This window comes from Coregonus lavaretus (genome assembly GCF_964263955.1).
Source record: "Coregonus lavaretus genome assembly, chromosome: 26".
In the NCBI taxonomy this organism is placed as follows: Eukaryota; Metazoa; Chordata; class Actinopteri; order Salmoniformes; family Salmonidae; genus Coregonus; species Coregonus lavaretus.
In genome coordinates, this window is record NC_140013.1 from 3200627 (window position 1) to 3219264 (window position 18638).

Genomic DNA, 18638 nt, shown 5'->3' on the forward strand with positions numbered 1-18638 from the left:
GGGTCTGGGTGGGCGTCTGTCCACGGTGGCGGCTCTGGCCCCGGTCGTGATCCCCACCCCACCACAGTCACAACCTGCTTCGGTAGCCTCCTCCCAATGACCACCCTCCAACTAACCCCACCTGGACTAAGGGGCAACACCGGACTAAGGGGCAGCATCGGCCTAAGGGGCAGCACCGGGATAAGGGGCAGCACCGGGATAAGGGGCAGCACCGGGACAAGGGGCAGCACCGGGCTAAGGGGCAGCACCGGGATAAGGGGCAGCACCGGGATAAGGGGCAGCACCGGGCTAAGGGACAGCACCGGGCTAAGGGGCTGCACCGGACTACGGGGCAGTACCGGACTAAAGGGCAGTACAGGACTAAGGGGCAGCACCGGGCTAAGGGGCGGCACCGGACTCAGGGGCAGCACCGGACTAAGGGGCAGCACCGGGCTACAGGGCAGCACCGGACTAAGGGGCAGCACCGGGCTAAGGGGCATCACCTGACTAGATGGCGGATCCTGGCTGGCTGGCTCTGGCGGATCCTGGCGGGACGGCTCTGGCGGATCCTGGCGGGACGGCTCTGGCGGATCCTGGCGGGACGGCTCTGGCGGATCCAGGCTGGACGGCTCTGGCGGATCCTGGCTGGACGGCTCTGGCGGCTCCTGGCTGGACGGCTCTGGCGGATCCTGGCGGGACGGCTCTGGCGGATCCTGGCGGGACGGCTCTGGCGGATCCTGGCGGGACGGCTCTGGCGGATCCTGGCGGGACGGCTCTGGCGGATCCTGGCGGGACGGCTCTGGCGGATCCTGGCTGGACGGCTCTGGCGGATCCCGGCTGGACGGCTCTGGCGGATCCCGGCTAGACGGCTCTGGCGGATCCCGGCTGGACGGCTCTGGCGGATCCCGGCGGGACGGCTCTGGCGGATCCAGGCTGGACGGCTCTGGCGGACCCTGGCTGGACGGCTCTGGCGGACCCTGGCTGGACGGCTCTGGCGGACCCTGGCTGGACGGCTCTGGCGGATCCTGGCTAGACGGCTCTGGCGGATCCTGGCTGGACGGCTCTGGCGGATCCTGGCTGGCTGACGGATCTGGCTGCTCATGGCTGGCTGACGGATCTGGCTGCTCATGGCTGGCTGAAGGATCTGGCTGCTCATGGCTGGCTGACGGATCTGGCTGCTCATGGCTGGCTGACGGATCTGGCTGCTCATGGCTGGCTGACGGATCTGGCTGCTCATGGCTGGCTGACGGATCTGGCTGCTCATGGCTGGCTGACGGATCTGGCTGCTCATGGCTGGCTGACGGATCTGGCTGCTCATGGCTGGCTGACGGATCTGGCTGCTCATGGCTGGCTGACGGATCTGGCTGCTCATGGCTGGCTGACGGATCTGGCTGCTCATGGCTGGCTGACGGATCTGGCTGCTCATGGCTGGCTGACGGATCTGGCTGCTCATGGCTGGCTGACGGATCTGGCTGCTCATGGCTGGCTGACGGATCTGGCTGCTCATGGCTGGCTGACGGATCTGGCTGCTCATGGCTGGCTGACGGGTCTGGCTGCTCATGGCTGGCTGACGGGTCTGGCTGCTCATGGCTGGCTGACGGATCTGGCTGCTCATGGCTGGCTGACGGATCTGGCTGCTCATGGCTGGCTGACGGATCTGGCTGCTCATGGCTGGCTAACGGATCTGGCTGCTCATGGCTGGCTGACGGATCCCAGCCTCGGATCGCAGTCATCACCTCCAGCAGGGCGGCTCCCATCTGCAGGAGCTGCTCTTTCTGGGCCCGAACCCGAGCTTCCAGTCTAGTATGGGCTGCGTCGGCTCCTGCTGATTCCATAGCAGGTGTATGATTCTGTCTGGCGGAAGGCTCTAGCGGCTCCTGTCTGGCGGAAGGCTCTGAAGGCTCATGGCAGACGGGCGGCTTTGCAGGCTCAGTACAGACGGGCGGCTTATGCAGCGCTTGACAGACGGGCAGTTCAGACGCCATAGGGCCGACAGGCAGTTCAGGCGCCGTTGGGCAGACGGCAGACTCTGGCCGACTGGTGACGCACCCCGTAGGATTCGTGCGTGGAGCAGGAACAGGCCGGGCTGGGCTGGCGACGCGCACCTTATCCCTGGTGCGAGTGACCGGAACAGGCCGGGCCGGGCTGGCGACGCACATCGTGGACCTGGTGCGTGGAGTAGGAACAGACCGGTCCGTACCGGGAACACCCACCACTGGCCTTAACTGGGGATCAAGAACGGACCGGACCAGACTGGGAACACACTTCAGTCTCTCATGCCGTGCCACAACAACTTCCCTCCCTCTACTCGCCAATGGCTCCCGTAATCCGATAGCCTTCTCTCCAGCTCTACCTGTGGCAGCCTCCTGCTGCCCAGGCGCCCAAGCCATGTGCCCCCCCCCAAAAATTTCTTGGGGTTGCCTCTCTTCCACGGGCTTCCAGCCTTGCCTTCGCGCTGCCTCCTCGTACCACCTCCTCTCGGCTTTGGCTGCCTCCAGCTCTTCACGAGGGAGGCGATATTCTCCCGGTTGTGCCCAAGGATCCTTTCCGTCCAATAACTCTTCCCATGTCCAGACCCTCGGCTCCTGGACACGCTTGTTACGCTGCTTGGTCCTTTTGTGGTGGGTTATTGTTTCACGATCGTCTGAAGGAGCGGACCAATGCGCAGCGTTGCGAGTGAACATGATGACTTTATTAATTAAAGCAACCACGAAGAAAACAACAAATGACGATACGTGAAGTTCAAAATACTGAAACACACTAACAGCAACACAGAAACAATAACCCACAAAACAAAGGTGAAAACTGACAGTTTAAATATGGCTCCCAATCAGAGATAACGAGCCGACAGCTGACACTCGTTACCTCCGATTGGGAGTCATTGACTACAACACACAACCTAGAAATATAACCCATAGACCTGCAAACATAGAAACACACCCAACAGAACTACCAACATAGAAAAACACCCAAATCCCCAACAAAACAACATACACTCTAGCTCAATACAAAAGTCCTAGAGCCAGAGTGTCACACACACACTCCTATTGAATAATATGCATTTACCTGTATTTTTAAAATTTATATTTTACCTTTATTTAACTAGGCAAGTCAGTTAAGAACAAATTCTTATTTACAATGACGGCCTACACCGGCCAGACCCGGACGACGCTGGGCCAATTGTGCGCCGCCCTATGGGACTCCCAATCACAGCCGGTTGTGATACAGCCTGGAATCGAACCAGGGGGTCTGTAGTGACACCTCAAGCACAGAGATGTAGTGCCTTAGACCGCTGCGCCACTCGGGAGCCCATTGTGAATAGACCTAGGCAACATCTTGATTTACCCAGTTTATCAATAGATTTATCATATCACCATTATGTTATTTTGTTAGATTGGTAAAAACAAATTCAAATTGATTGTATGATTTGTATAATTGATTCATTAATGCATACAGTGATTTCAGAAAGTATTTACACCCCTTGACTTTTTCCGAATGTTGTTGTGTTACAGCCTGAATTTAAAATAGATTAAATTGAGATTTTGTGTCACTGGCCTATACACAATACCCCATAATGTCAAAGTGGAATTATGTTTTAGAAATTTGTACAAATTAATAAAAAATGAAAAGCTGAAATGTCTTGTCAATAAGTATTCAACCCCTTTGTTATGGCAAGCCTAACTACAGTTGAAGTTGGAAGTTTACATACACTTATGTTGGAGTCAATAAAACTTGTTTTTCAACCACTCCACACATTTATTGTTAACAAACTATAGTTTTGGCAAGTCGGTTAGGACATCAACTTTGTGCATGACACACATTTTTCCAACAATTGTTTACAGACAGATTATTTCACTTATAATTCACTGTATCACAATTCTAGTGGGTCAGAAGTTGACATACACTAAGTTGACTGTACCTTTAAACAGCTTGGAAAATTCCAGAAAATGATGTCATGGCTTTAGAAGCTTCTGATAGGCTAATTGACATCATTTGAGTCAATTGGAGGTGTACCTGTGGATGTATTTCAAGGCCTACCTTCAAACTCAGTGCCTCTTTGCTTGACATCATGGGAAAATCAAAAGAAATCAGCCCAAAAATAGTAGACCTCCACAAGTCTGGTTTATTCTTGGGAGCAATTTCCAAACACCTGAAGGTACCACGTTCATCTGTACAAACAATAGTACGCAAGTATAAACACCATGGGACCACACAGCCGTCATACCGCTCAGGAAGGAGACGCGTTCTGTCTCCTAGAGATGAACGTACTTTGGTGCAAAAAGTGCAAATCAATCCCAGAACAACAGCAAAGGACCTTGTGAAGATGCTGGAGGAAACTGGTACAAAAGTATCTATATCCACAGTAAAACGAGTCCTATATCAACATAACCTGAAAGGCCGCTCAGCAAGGAAGAAGCCACTGCATCATGCTGTGGGCGTGCTTTGCTGCAGGAGGGACTGGTACACTTCACAAAATAGATGGCATCATGAGGAAGGAAAATTATGTGGAAATATTGAAGCAACATCTCAAGACATCAGTCAGAAAGTAAAAGCTTTGTCGCAAATGGGTCTTCCAAATGAACAATGACCCCAAGTATACTTCCAAAGTTGTGGCAAAATGGCTTAAGGACAACAAAGTCAAGGTATTGGAGTGGCCATCACAAAGCCCTGACTTCAATTGTGTGCGAGCAAGGAGGCCTACAAACCTGACTCAGTTACACCAGCTCTGTCAGGAGGAATTGGCCAAAATTCACCCAACTTATTGTGGGAAGCTTGTGGAAGGCTACCCGAAATGTTTGACCCAAGTTAAACAATTTAAAGGCAATGCTACCAGATACTAATTGAGTGTATGTAAACTTCTGACCCACTGGTATTGTGATGAAAGAAAAAAAGCTGAAATAAATCATTCTCTCTACTATTATTCTGACATGTCACATTCTTAAGATAAAGTGGTGATCCTAACTGACCTAAAACAGGGAGTTTTTACTAGGATTAAATGTCAGGAATTGTGAAAAACTGAGTTTTTAAATGGATTTGGCTAAGGTGTATGTAAACTTCCGACTTCAACTGTAAATTCAGGAGTTAAAATGTGCTTAACAAGTCAAATAATAAGTTGCAAGGATTCAATAATAGTGTTTAACATGATTTTTGAATGACTACCTCATGTCTGTAACCCACACATACAATTATATGTAAGGTCCCTCAGTCGAGCAGTGATTTTCAAACACAGATTCAACCACAAAGACCAGGGAGGTTTTCCAATGCCTCGCAAAGAGGAGCACCTATTGGAATATGGGTAAAAATAAAACAACGTGTTGTTTACCAATAAAATGGTCTGACGGTGAAGTGGACATAATCAGTATTCATATCCCGAAGGAAATAAATGATCTCACTACAATACATTTTAATAGAAAGTTAGCAAAAATACATAAGATCTTGCTACCATGGATAGGAAAATACCTGCCTATTTGTGGAAAAATCATCCTGATTAACCCTTTAGTCATATCCCAGTTTACCTATTTGCTTATGGCCCTACCTAACAACTTGTTTTTTAAATTATTTGAGCAAAATTTTTTTTTTTTTGGAATGGCAAGGCAGACCTATTTATATAATGAATATGAATTCAGAGGGCAGAAATGATTAAATATTAAAGCATTACATTTACATTACATTTTAGTCATTTAGCAGACGCTCTTATCCAGAGCGACTTACAGTTAGTGAGTGCATACATTATATATATTTTTCATACTGGCACCCCGTGGGAATCGAACCCACAACCCTGGCGTTGCAAACGCCATACTCTACCAACTGAGCCAGACCTCTCACTAAAGGCTTCAGTCATACAAAAGCTATACTTAAATCCAAACTGGTTCTCTAGTAGATTAGTAAGAATGGCTCACCCCTTGTTCAAGAATGACCTTTTTCCCTTTATTCAGATTACAACATCTCACTTTCGGTTATTTGAAAATAAAATAATCTCCAAAATATTGTTATTTTTAAAACAAGACATAGAAAGTTGGTTTCATTTTCAGTTTCATCCACCAGAAAAGACAAAACAAATATTACAACAAACATTATGGTTAATCTCAAATATACTAATTGATTAAAAATATCTATATATTTTTGGAGGAGAAAGAAACCCGGTATAATCTTTGTAAATTATATCATAAATAAGATTGGTGGCGTTATGTCACACATGCAGCTAACACAAATATATGGAAATGTCTGCTCTATCCAAAATTACAACCAAAACCGCAAAAATGGAAGAGGCAACTGGAAGGGGGAGAACGTAAGAAACTTGTCTGACGGCCCTGCTTTAAAGACCAAAATTGTTTAAGGAAAATGGTGATTAATAAAAAAGTATACCAGTTTGACAGCTGTGCCATACAGATTGCAAATTAGTTGGGAAGAGATTTTCGATGTACCGATTCCATGGCACATGGTTTATGAACTGATACACAAAACGAGGCCGGATTCAATGTTTTTTCAATTTAAATGATTGTTCAAAATTCTTTCAACCAATAGAATGTTATATATATACAGTGGGGAGAACAAGTATTTGATACACTGCCGATTTTGCAGGTTTTCCTACTTACAAAGCATGTAGAGGTCTGTAATTTGTATCATAGGTACACTTCAACTATGAGAGACTGAATCTAAAAATCCAGAAAATCACATTGTATGATTTTTAAGTAATTAATTTCATTTTATTGCATGACATAAGTATTTGATACATCAGAAAAGCAGAACTTAATATTTGGTACAGAAACCTTTGTTTGCAATTACAGAGATCATACGTTTCCTGTAGGTCTTGACCAGGTTTGCACACACTGCAGCAGGGATTTTGGCCCACTCCTCCATACAGACCTTCTCCAGATCCTTCAGGTTTCAGGGCTGTCCGTCCAGTCTCCCTGTAGCGCTGTCTTAGGCGTCTCACAGTAACGGACATTGCAATTTATTGCCCTGGCCACATCTGCAGTCCTCATGCCTCCTTGCAGCATGCCTAAGGCACGTTCACACAGATGAGCAGGGACCCTGTGCATCTTTCTTTTGGTGTTTTCCAGAGTCAGTAGAAAGGCCTCTTTAGTGTCCTAAGTTTTCATAACTGTGACCATAATTGCCTACCTAACTGTTCCACAGGAGCATGTTCATTAATTGTTTATGGTTCATTGAACAAGCATGGGAAACAGTGTTTAAACCCTTTACAATGAAGATCTGTGCATTTTTTGGATTTTTACAAATTATCTTTGAAAGACAGGGTCCTGAAAAAGGGACGTTTCTTTTTTTGCTGAGTTTATATATACAGCTCTGGAAGAAATTAAGAGACCACTGCAAAAATATAAGTTTCTCTGGTTTTACTATTTATAGGTATGTGTTTGGGTAAAAATAACATTTTTGTTTTATTCTATAAACTACTGACAACATTTATCCCAAATTCCAAATAAAAATATTGTCATTTAGAGCATTTATTTGCAGAAAATGACAACTGGTCAAAATAACAAAAAAGATGCAGTGTTGTCAGACCTCGAATAATGCAAAGAAAATAAGTTCATGTTCATTTTTAAACAACACCATACTAATGTTTTAACTTAGGAAGAGTTCAGAAATCAATATTTGGTGGAATAACCCTGATTTTCAATCACAGCTTTCATGCGTCTTGGCATGCTCTCCACCAGTCTTTCACATTGATGTTGGGTGACTTTATGCCACTCCTGGCGCAAAAATTCAAGCAGCTCGGCTTTGTTTGATGGCTTGTGACCATCCATTTTCCTCTTGATCACATTCCAGAAGTTTTCAATGGGGCTCAGGTCTGGAGATTGGGCTGGCCATGACAGGGTCTTGATCTGGGGGTCCTCCATCCACACCTTGATTGACCTGGCTGTGTGGCATGGCGCATTGTCCTGCTGGAAAAACCAATCCTCAGAGTTGGGGAACAATGTCAGAGCAAAAGGAAGCAAGTTTTCTTCCAGGACAACCTTGTACGTGGCTTGATTCATGCGTCTTTCACAAAGACAAATCTGCCCGATTCCAGCCTTGCTGAAGCACCCCCAGATCATCAACGATCCTCCACCAAATTTCACAGTGGGTGCGAGACACTGTGGCTTGTAGGCCTCTCCAGGTCTCAGTCTAGCCATTAGACAACCAGGTGTAGGGCAAAGCTGAAAATTGGACTCATCAGAGAATATGACCTTACTCCAGTCCTCTACGGTCCAATCCTTATGGTCTTTTGCAAACCTCAGCCTGGCTCTACTTTGCTTCTCATTGATGAAGGGCTTTTTTCTAGCTTTGCACGACTTCAGCCCTGCCCCTAGGAGCCGGTTTCGAACCGTCCTCGCCGTGCACTTCACCCCAGCTGCCATTTGCTATTCTTTTTGTAGGTCACTTGATGTCATCCTACGGTTGTTGAGTGACATTCAAATTAGTTGGCGGTCATCCCGGTCAGTAGAGAGTCGTTTTCGCCCCCTGCCGGTCTGTAGCTTTGTTGTCCCCAATGTCTGCTGCTTGACCTTGTTCTTATGAACCGCCGTCTTTGAAATTTTAAGGACGGAAGCAACCTGACGCTCACTGTATCCCTCTGCCAGTAAAGCCAGAATTGAACCCTTCTTTTCCTCACTCAAAACTTTCCTTTTCAACTCTTTTGGCATGGTCCATTGTAATTTTTTTATTAATATTACTTTTGAGGTACTATTAGCACTGTTTTTGCCATCCAGCTGGTCCTATTGCAAGAGGATAGTGATGACCACAGCAGTGGTTTTTATACTTTTCCTCGTTAAATAAGATTTGGTTCAGGTGATCAGCTAATCAGTACCTAATTCAGAATGAGGTGTGCCTGTGTTGGAATTCAACAGACACTGGAATGGAATGGCTGTCATACATGTAGAGATGCTGATTTAAGAAAGATTTGCAGTGGTCTCTTAAGTTTTTCCAGAGCTGTATATATATACTGTATCTCAAAAAATAAATACAACATTTTCTCTAAATAAGAGTTGTTGTACAATTATGACTCGTTTCAGGAAACTAGGCGTATGTCGCACATCACTACTTCACAGGAGAGCCATTTGAACGTAAACTTTTTAAACAAATAAAAATGTGTTTTTGGGCAGAAATTCCTTTTGGAACATGTGAACTTTCATGTACCTTAATAACAAACTTGTATTCAATCTGTAAATACGAATACAATTGTTAAATTACGAGCCTAGTTGGTTTAGCCACGGAAAAAGACAGCAACCTTCCCGCTAGCCACTATTGGCTGAGATAATGAGTGGGCTGGACATGCTGAGAGATGAGTTCGGATTGGTCTGCCATGTAGCAGGCTTCTGTCTGTAACATGAGCTGGTCAGTATGTGTAGGTAATCATTTCTAACACAGCTTTCAAAGATATCACGTAGTAGAACTGAATAAGTGTTGCTCTCCACTTTCTGGAGGACCGAGTTTTGAAATCAGTGGAATTAGATTAAGATAGCTAAGAAGATGGATTAAAATCTGGCGTTTGATTGCAAATATGCAGACTGAGTCGAAAAGAGAACACAGAAGGCTGTTGTATTAAACAACTGTCTCCAGATTACATCTTCAAACTAAGGGCAACCGTGGCATCCGTGACAGAGAGGGATAATCGTCCATCCATGTATAAGGGTAAGATAGTCTAGCTAGCTACATTTTCAGATATTACACGTTTCTAATTTTGTCCGAAAGTCATTTTCATTTGAAGTTAGAGTACTGTTAGCTAGCTAGCTAACGATAGCTGGCTGGCTCATTAGCTAACGTTACATGTATGATATGTGTAGTAATATTATTCGTATCTCAGAGCCATTTGCATTGCTAGTTATAGCCTAATGTTAGCTAGCTAACATTGAACCTGGTTGGTTAGCTACCTGCAGATTCATGCAGGGTAGTAATGTTATGAGTTGGGATTATGGTTCATTGTTTAGCTAGCTAGCTACATGTCTAAACAAAAGACTCCACTATGCCAGTAACCATTTCAATAGAATGTTTATGATGTCACTGCGACAACTGTTGATAGAAGTAGCTGGTAAATTCGTTCTGACTATCTACTCCGATTTCAGAGCACTCTCGTCTGAGTGTGCCAGAGTGCAGAATAACTGACAAATTTTACGAACGCTCAACACCCGTTGAATATGGCCGGTGTCAGTAAACGTTGGCAAAAAAAGTGTAATTAAATTGTTGCCAGCAGCACAGTTGCAGTCACCAATGCTCTGGATAACATAAAACAGCCTAACCAGCTCTGCTAGGGCGAGTAAAATGGTCAGAGTGAGCTGTTCTCTCATTTGTGTCTGGATGTAGCTAGCAAGCTAGCCAACGTTAACCAGTTAGCTTGGTTGCTTGACTGCACTCCTCGGCCAGAGCGTCCAGTGTGCGCTCTGAACGCTCCGAGAGCGAAACGCTCTGAATTTACGAACAGACAATCTGACAACGCTCTGAGTTTATGAACGCCCAGAGCACACTCTGGCACTCCAGATTACATTTACGAACAAACCCGTAGTATAAACCAGCCTTTAGTCTTGAAATCTTTGGTTCTTTAGTACATAGCCTCACATGTGAATCCTTAAAGTGATGGGCGGGGCTAAAGCTTAAGAGGGTGTGAACGATGCTGAATGGGTGTAGACAAAGAAGAGCTCTCCAGTAGGTGTACCAAAACATTCAAGGGCCATTTTCTCAAAAGTGAGGTTACAAGTTTATCAACTTTCTAAGCAGAATTACTTTCCCATTGTTCCTCAACTGTAGTATATGATATACCATTTTCTAGCTCTGAGTCTCTACTTTTATCCAATGTAAAAAACACCATTTCAAATGTTGCTACATAAGACCGAATCGTGCCGGTCGGTCACAATTAAAGATCAAATACACTGCATTTCAAACAGTCAGCAATAATCTAATGAATTCAGGGCTTGTGAAGTTATACCTAGGATAAATATAAGCCTTCCACAACCATAAGACCCACTAATAATGTAATTACTTTATAAAAATAGTTTAACCTCCTTTTTTTCCTGTTGCAATAATCACTCATCTGCCTTTCAAGTCTTATGAAAATGCCCCTTTTTGTTACAAATATAAATTAGAACCATGCATAATGAACATTCACTAATAATGACTAACTTCTTGTAGCACACATTAGGCAATAGAAAATGAACACAGGTCTCATCAACAATCTCTCAAGCCCACATGCTAGTGATTAGCCAGCTAATCTTTATATTTCAAGGTTAGCCAACTTGGATCTATTTGCTAACTAACAAAGTTGAACAGTTGAATTGTTATGAACACACCCTACTGTCTGTCTCCAACTGTTTGAAAAGCATGTTAGCCTGTCCACTTTTTTCAGATGTTGAAATCAAGTGGCCTACCTTATTTCTCAGAATGAGAACGAGTTGCCAATTCCTTATATAATTGTGTTTTATGCTTATTGCACATTTATAAAATACAGACTAGACAGCTAGTATAACAGTCTTTGGCTAAAATGCTGCTAGCGGTACCACAATGCCGCGCATGGCAAACTGAGCATTCATTTTCCAGAATCAATGTTCATTGATACTCTCGTTTTAGTAGTGTCTGCTCTGCGCGCAATTTGAGTAGTTGAGACATACAAAAGGTATCGTTAGAAAATAACTTCTCCTCTATTACAGTGAAATAATGTCTCAATGTGTTTTGGTGTCCATATGACCGATTCTGTTGGACCAAACCTCAAATGCAAATAACGAGTTGAAACCGCTTGTCAGAGAGCAAGATGTGATCTCTCAACTTTGTTGGAGTGAGAGGCGGGGGGAGGGGCTTGGTGTGTGTGTAAACCATAGAGGAAGAGGCGAAGCAAGCGGTTTCACTTTCGCTAAAATCTGTCCAAAGCATTTCTATGGGCTTATTTTGGATCTAAGGTTGTCGCCTGCCTTCCCGCCTTTGGGACAACCACTCCCATTGTTAGGGCGGAGACGTGCATCTCTTCATTATATACAGATCTCTGGTGTAAATGGGAAGGTAAAAGGAAAGGGGGATACCTAGTCAGAAGCACAACTGAATGCATTCAACCGAAACATGTCTTCCGCATTTAACCCAACCCTTCTGAATCAGAGAGGTGTGGGGGGCTGCCTTAATCGACATCCATGTCATCGGCGCCCGGGGAGCAATTGTTGTTAGGGGTTAACTGCCTTGCTCAATGGCAGAACGGCAGATTTTCCCATCTTGCCGGCTTCGAACCAGTGACCTTTTGGTTACTGGCCCAACGCTCTTAACCGCTAGGCTACTTGCCATCCTGGTGCACACAGCACAAAGGCACAAAAGGGACAGGACCAAAAATACAACACGAGAACAAGCAGACATAAACGTTCATAAAAACGAAAAATAACAAAACCTTGATTCTTGCAATACAGGCATTTGGAATATCGCGCAAAAACATAAATTCATATTAATGAAATGAATTTGATATATCGCCCAGCCCTAGGTGTGTGCAGTAGGCTATAGGCCCAAAACATGATCTACGCATATTGGCTTTGCTTGAATTGCCCTGCCAAGACATTGTTACATTTTACATTTTTGTCATTTAGCAGACTTATCCAGAGCGACTTACAGTTAGTGAGTGCATAATTATTATTTTTTCAATACATTGTTCTTCTCAGACCATTAAAAAAAATATATATTAACATTTGAGGTAGGCTATATGATCACACCGGTAATAGATCAGTTGTTGTATTACTTGTGAGGCACAGCTGACTGAGCATACATTTCAATAATTTACTTTTTATTTTTATTTTACTGGCTGATGGTGCCTGCATCTGATGGTCAGTCTCAGCAGAGGGAGAGAGCAGCAGACTGAGGGTCCGCCTCTCAACGTCCCTCCGCTCTCCCTTTCCTCCACTGATACTGACCAAAAAGTGACACCGTTTTCCAGCTGAATGCGAAACTCATGTCGCACTGCATTATTTCCGCCTCGCCTCATGCACAAATTGATATGACCAGAGAAACAGAAATATTCCTCGATATTAAATAAAGACCCAAGCCGCTAATAATAACACAAGCCTATCGATACACTTTCCTAAATCATCATCCCTCAATAACTTCAGCTTAATGAACCAAACTACTCAGTAATCTCCTCCATATAGCCTAACTCTCACACACTTACATTTAAACAAAACAAATACATATTTTTTCGTGATTACTGATCAATTAATTTATACATTTATAATTAGTAGGTTTTGTTATCTGTTTTAATAAACCTTTTTTATTTTTGTACTTATGTATTGTATATTGTTTTTTTGTGGTTTTCATACAAGCCCTTTGGCTTCCAATCACACCTGCACACAATTTTAGTATTTTGTTTTTGTCTGTATTGTTGTCTATCACTTGTTTTCTTTGGTGAAAGTAAATTAAATTAAATAAAAAATAAAATATTTATTAATTGCAGCTGTAGTGCTGGTTGTAGCACGAGTGGAAGTATGGCTTGTAAAAGTGTTGAATAGAAAGTGTTGACAGTGCAAAGTAAACTTAAGCATGAACTCACTCATAAAAACAGTATCTTTTTGCTGTATTCATTGACAGTCTCTCTCTAGTCATGGTTTTAAAAGTTTAGAAATCTCAGTATCAGCTTTGCGGTAGCTTTCTTTTATACCTGCTACGTTATTGCTGACACGGTAATCTGAGCCGTCCGATTGGCCAGTGGTAAGTCTATAGTGCACTTGATTTGCTCTCTGGGCTGAGTTCTACATTCAGACACATGAAATTGTTCAAAATGGGAACAGGTCGCCTACCCAGCGTGCAGGACAGCTGAATCGGGTGCACCTACCGCCACCAGTGCAAGACAAATAAAAAAAGAAATAGGAATGCAAGGTTTATCATTGGTGTTTTTACAGAAATGTTTCGTGATTGACTAGGAATGCCTTGGAGATCGACCGGTTGGTGACCACTGATCTACACTGATTGAAGTGGATTTAACAGGTAACATCAATAAGGGATCATAGTTTTCACCTGGATTCACCTGGTCAGTCTATGTCAAGGGAAGAGTAGGTGTTCCTAATGTTTTGTACACTAAGTGTATTGCAGCAATTACCAACAAAGGCTGGTGCCTACCGTACCCAAAAAGTGACAGCAATCGGCTGATATTTATTTTACAACAGGCCTACTTTAAAGTAAATACGACGCAAACATTTAAAAAGACAGATCGAATTTAATTTAGCCAACGAAAATGTCTCACAGAATGAAACAAAACACGTTGTGCATATTTAAAGAACTAGTTTGGATTAATAAATAGGCCTACAATAATGACAATTATATACAATAATAATGACAAAACAAATTATTATAAATACAAAAATAAATACAAGTCAAAATTGCATCCTACCTGAATAGCGAATTGCACAGTAGCCTGCATTTGGCCACTCCAACGTTAATCTCATCTTTGTCCACTACAATATACAAATGTGTCCACACGGAGGACATTCCCCTTAGGCTATAGGCATATTTTTTTTTTCTTCTTTTTCTTTTGCGCACAAGGAGTGAGAGAATGGTGCTGAAGCATGAAATCGAGATGCCGGCTACAATTTTATTTATCAGCTTTTCATTTTTTGATCGGCCATAAGGTTGATATTGCCAGCTAATGGAAACCCAGATGTGTGTGTGCTTACACCTTTGTGTGTCTCTCTAACCCTCTGCCTTGATGTCTCTATCCCCATCTTCATTCTCCACCTCCTTTCCCTCTTCTGCTCCTCCTCATTTTGTGTTTCTGTCCGCCCTTTTTGCTGGTGCCATTTCTCTCCATGTCCATCATCTTGTCCATTGGATACTGTAGGAATAGGTAACATGATGTGCTTGCTTGGCAACTGATCATCTCCTGACTGCAAGTGTCTTGCCGGCATGCAAGCTGGATTGACAACCCCCTATTAAAGCCTGTTTTCTTTTTCTCCAGATGTAGGCTACATGCCCCTTACCGTTTCCTTTCTTCTGTGCATCTCATGGTCTTCTCTCTCTCCTCCCCCTCTTTCACTCTCCCCTTCTTTGACTTTCAATGATCTCATATCTTTACTTGCCTAATACAGTTAAAAGTATCTAACACTCTCTGTTCCTCTTCCGTGTGTGCTTGCTGCTCAAGGTCTTCCTTTTGAATGTCTGTAACGACCCCCTCCTTTTCTTTTCTGTATTTGTGTATCCAGACGCAACGCGGTGGATGCGTTCCGCGTGAACGTGATCCATGCGCGGCAGCAGGTGCGCTCGCCGGTCACCAACATCGCCCGCACCAGCTTCTTCCACGTCAAGCGCTCCAACATCTGGCTGGCGGCGGTCACCAAGCAGAATGTCAACGCCGCCATGGTGTTCGAGTTCCTCTACAAGGTATATTTATTGGTGTTGTATGTGTTGGCTGATGCAATCATATTTTCTTCCTTGGGGATGAATAAATAACTATCTTATTTGATCTTATCTTAAGATGTGCGACGTCATGACGGCCTACTTCGGCAAGATCAGCGAGGAGAACATCAAGAACAACTTTGTGCTGATCTACGAGCTGCTGGATGGTAAAGGAAGCCTTTTCTTTTGCCACTCTTTTAGGCTATTGCTCTCTTTTTTCCTCTGGAAAGAATCGTCTTGAAAAGTAGAGCTGATGTGTCAGTCGTCTATTGTTGCTACTTTGTGTGTCTGTGTGTGTCTGTCTGTGTGTGTTAGGGACGGACATACATTATTTCGTAAAGTCGAAATACATGTTTTAAATATTATACATATTTTTTTTACTTCAACGGGGGCTTGCCCGCGCTCTCAGGAAAGAGCCGGTGCACTCTGCTTGTTGTTTTAACAGAAGGGTAGGGGAGGGGTGGAAGAGGAGCAGTGGCCAGTGTGTGATATGGAGGAAGAACGAGAGAGAGAAGTAGCCAAACCGGCTTGCGCAAGTTAGACAAACGTATTACTGCGATAGGTTATCTATCATCTCATCTGGTAGTGTCTGTCTTCACTGTATCAAATCAATGTAAAAGAAGCTAGCTACACTAGCCAGCTAAGTTAGCCAGCTTGCAACCTTTTTTTCAAAAAAATGAAAACTCACAAGTAGTCGAATAATAAATACGTTCGGATATTAGAATATTTGAATAACTGTGCCCATCCCTAGTGTGTGTGTGTGTGTGTGTGTGTGTGTGTGCTCAATTGCAGCGTGTTATTTTCCCCCTCGGTTTACAACCACCTAACAAACTTTACAGGAATTCCACACAACCGTCATGCCACATCCTGAAGTGGTTCTCTCGTGCCGCGGTCAGCCTTTCTGCTGTGCTGTTGTTTTTTTAGGTTTAGACTTTTGTGACTTTTAAGCGAGAAAATCGAAACCTAAAGAAAATATAGCGCCGGCAGATGTCTACTTGTGCTGTGTGACATGACAGACATTGCATGCAGACTTGCTAATATCCACTCAAGATATTATGATTGTTTTTATTTCTTTCCCCAAAAATATTTTAAAGGGATTTTCAGTTTTTTATTTATTTTTTTATTTAATTTTTTATTTTCTTACAGATAGTGAGATAGGATGATAGTGGGGAAAGATGGAGGCCAGTAGGCCAGATTAGAAGTACAAGGTTTCGGGGCTGTCGCTGGGCAATACGGAATTTCAGCTCCCTCCAAATATTTTCTATTGGGTTCAGATCTGGAGACTAGCTAGGCCACTCCAGGACCTTGAGATGCTTCTTACGGAGCCACTCCTTAGTTGCCCTGGCTGTGTGTTTCGGGTTGTTGTCATGCTGGAAGACCCAGCCACGACCCATCTTCAATGCTCTTACTGAGGGAAGGAGGTTGTTGGCCAAGATCTCGCGATACATGGCCCCATCCATCCTCCCCTCAATACGGTGCAGTCGTCCTGTCCCCTTTGCAGAAAAGCATCCCCAAATAATGATATTTCCACCTCCATGCTTCACGGTTGGGATGGTGTTCTTGGGGTTGTACTCATCCTTCTTCTTCCTCCAAACACGGCGAGTGGAGTTTAGACCAAAAAGCTCTATTTTTGTCTCATCAGACCACATGACCTTCTCCCATTCCTCCTCTGGATCATCCAGATGGTCATTGGCAAACTTCAGACGGGCCTGGACATGCGCTGGCTTGAGCAGGGGGACCTTGCGTGCACTGCAGGATTTTAATCCATGACGTGTGTGTTACTAATGGTTTTCTTTGAGACTGTGGTCCCAGCTCTCTTCAGGTCATTGACCAGGTCCTGCCGTGTAGTTCTGGGCTGATCCCTCACCTTCCCCATGATCATTAATGCCCCACAATGAGTGATCTTGCATTTAGCCCCAGACCGAGGGTGATTGACCGTCATCTTGAACTTCTTCCATTTTCTAATAATTGCGCCAACAGTTGTTGCCTTCTCACCAAGCTGCTTGCCTATTGTCCTGTAGCCCATCCCAGCCTTGTGCAAGTCTACAATTTTATCCCTGATGTCCTTACACAGCTCTCTGGTCTTGGCCATTGTGGAGAGGTTGGAGTCTGTTTGATTGAGTGTGTGGACAGGTGTCTTTTATACAGGTAACGAGTTCAAACAGGTGCAGTTAATACAGGTAATGAGTGGAGAACAGGAGGGCTTCTTAAAGAAAAACTAACAGGTCTGTGAGCCGGAATTCTTACTGGTTGGTAGGTGATCAAATACTTATGTCATGCAATAAAATGCAAATTAATTACTTAAAAATCATCCGTCTCTCACAGTTGAAGTGTACCTATGATAAAAATTACAGACCTCTACATGCTTTGTAAGTAGGAAAAACTGCAAAATCGGCAGTGTATCAAATACTTGTTCTCCCCACTGTATATGCCTACATTTGCGCGCAGGCCAGGTAGCCTATAGGCCTACTTCTATGTGTGTGCGTCCTTACTCAACATTGACAGGATCGCTCCAAACAAAAGACAATGCCTAAATTGACAAAATTCGTAGATGGAATGAAATAAACCAAAACTTGTTTCTCACAGGTGTAGCATAAGTTGTGCACTCTGCAAACAATGTGTCCACTCTGACAATGATAACGGGAAGACTGGAATAAAAATATTGAATGCATTAACAGAAATTACTGTAACCAAAGTAACAAACATTCTAGATTAGAAATGATAGGAATTAACGGTAAATGCACTACTGGTGATATATGTAATGGGCAATTGATAGACACTAACAATCATACGCAAACAATTCACACAATAAAGTTACGAAACAATGAATGTGCACAAATTGGCGGTGCACAATCTGATGTCTGCATTGGCCATGCAGCATTTATGGTGATGTCAGCAGAAGTCAGGGCATTCATACTTCTTTCGCTTCGCGGAGCAGTGCAGAGCTGTTGTGAGTTTGTGTTTTCTACAGAATGTACCATCCCCACCTACCGTCAACCAATCATGTCAATGCGGAGCTATACAGAGCCCTCTGCATTTTTACAACATTTGGGAGGCGCATGGCAATGCGGTACGGAGCTCGATTTGGCCTCTGCATGACTCTGGAGGCTCCGCAATTGCGTCACACCCTCCATATGGAGCCTCCAACCACATTTTCAGATCAAGCATAAATTGGCTTTTAGTCTAGGCCTCCGCAGTGTATTAGTTCACTGAGATGGGCGCAAATATATAAACTCTGCAAAAAAAGAAACGTCCCTTTTTCAGGACTCTGTCTTTCAAAGATAATTCGTAAAAATCAAAATAACTTCACAGATCTT

General features: G+C 43.9%; 1 protein-coding gene across 2 annotated transcripts in view; it reads left to right on the top strand.

The window, feature by feature from the left end:
* LOC311101331 (AP-2 complex subunit mu-like) overlaps window positions 1-18638 on the top strand; it is a 52818-nt gene that overhangs the window by 16867 nt on the left and 17313 nt on the right. For both annotated transcript variants that reach the window (XM_084142460.1, XM_084142459.1), the window contains exons 3-4: window positions 15129-15306; window positions 15401-15488. In XM_084142460.1, the coding sequence (XP_083998586.1) occupies window positions 15129-15306; window positions 15401-15488 (266 nt within the window). The remainder of the gene's footprint in view (window positions 1-15128; window positions 15307-15400; window positions 15489-18638) is intronic.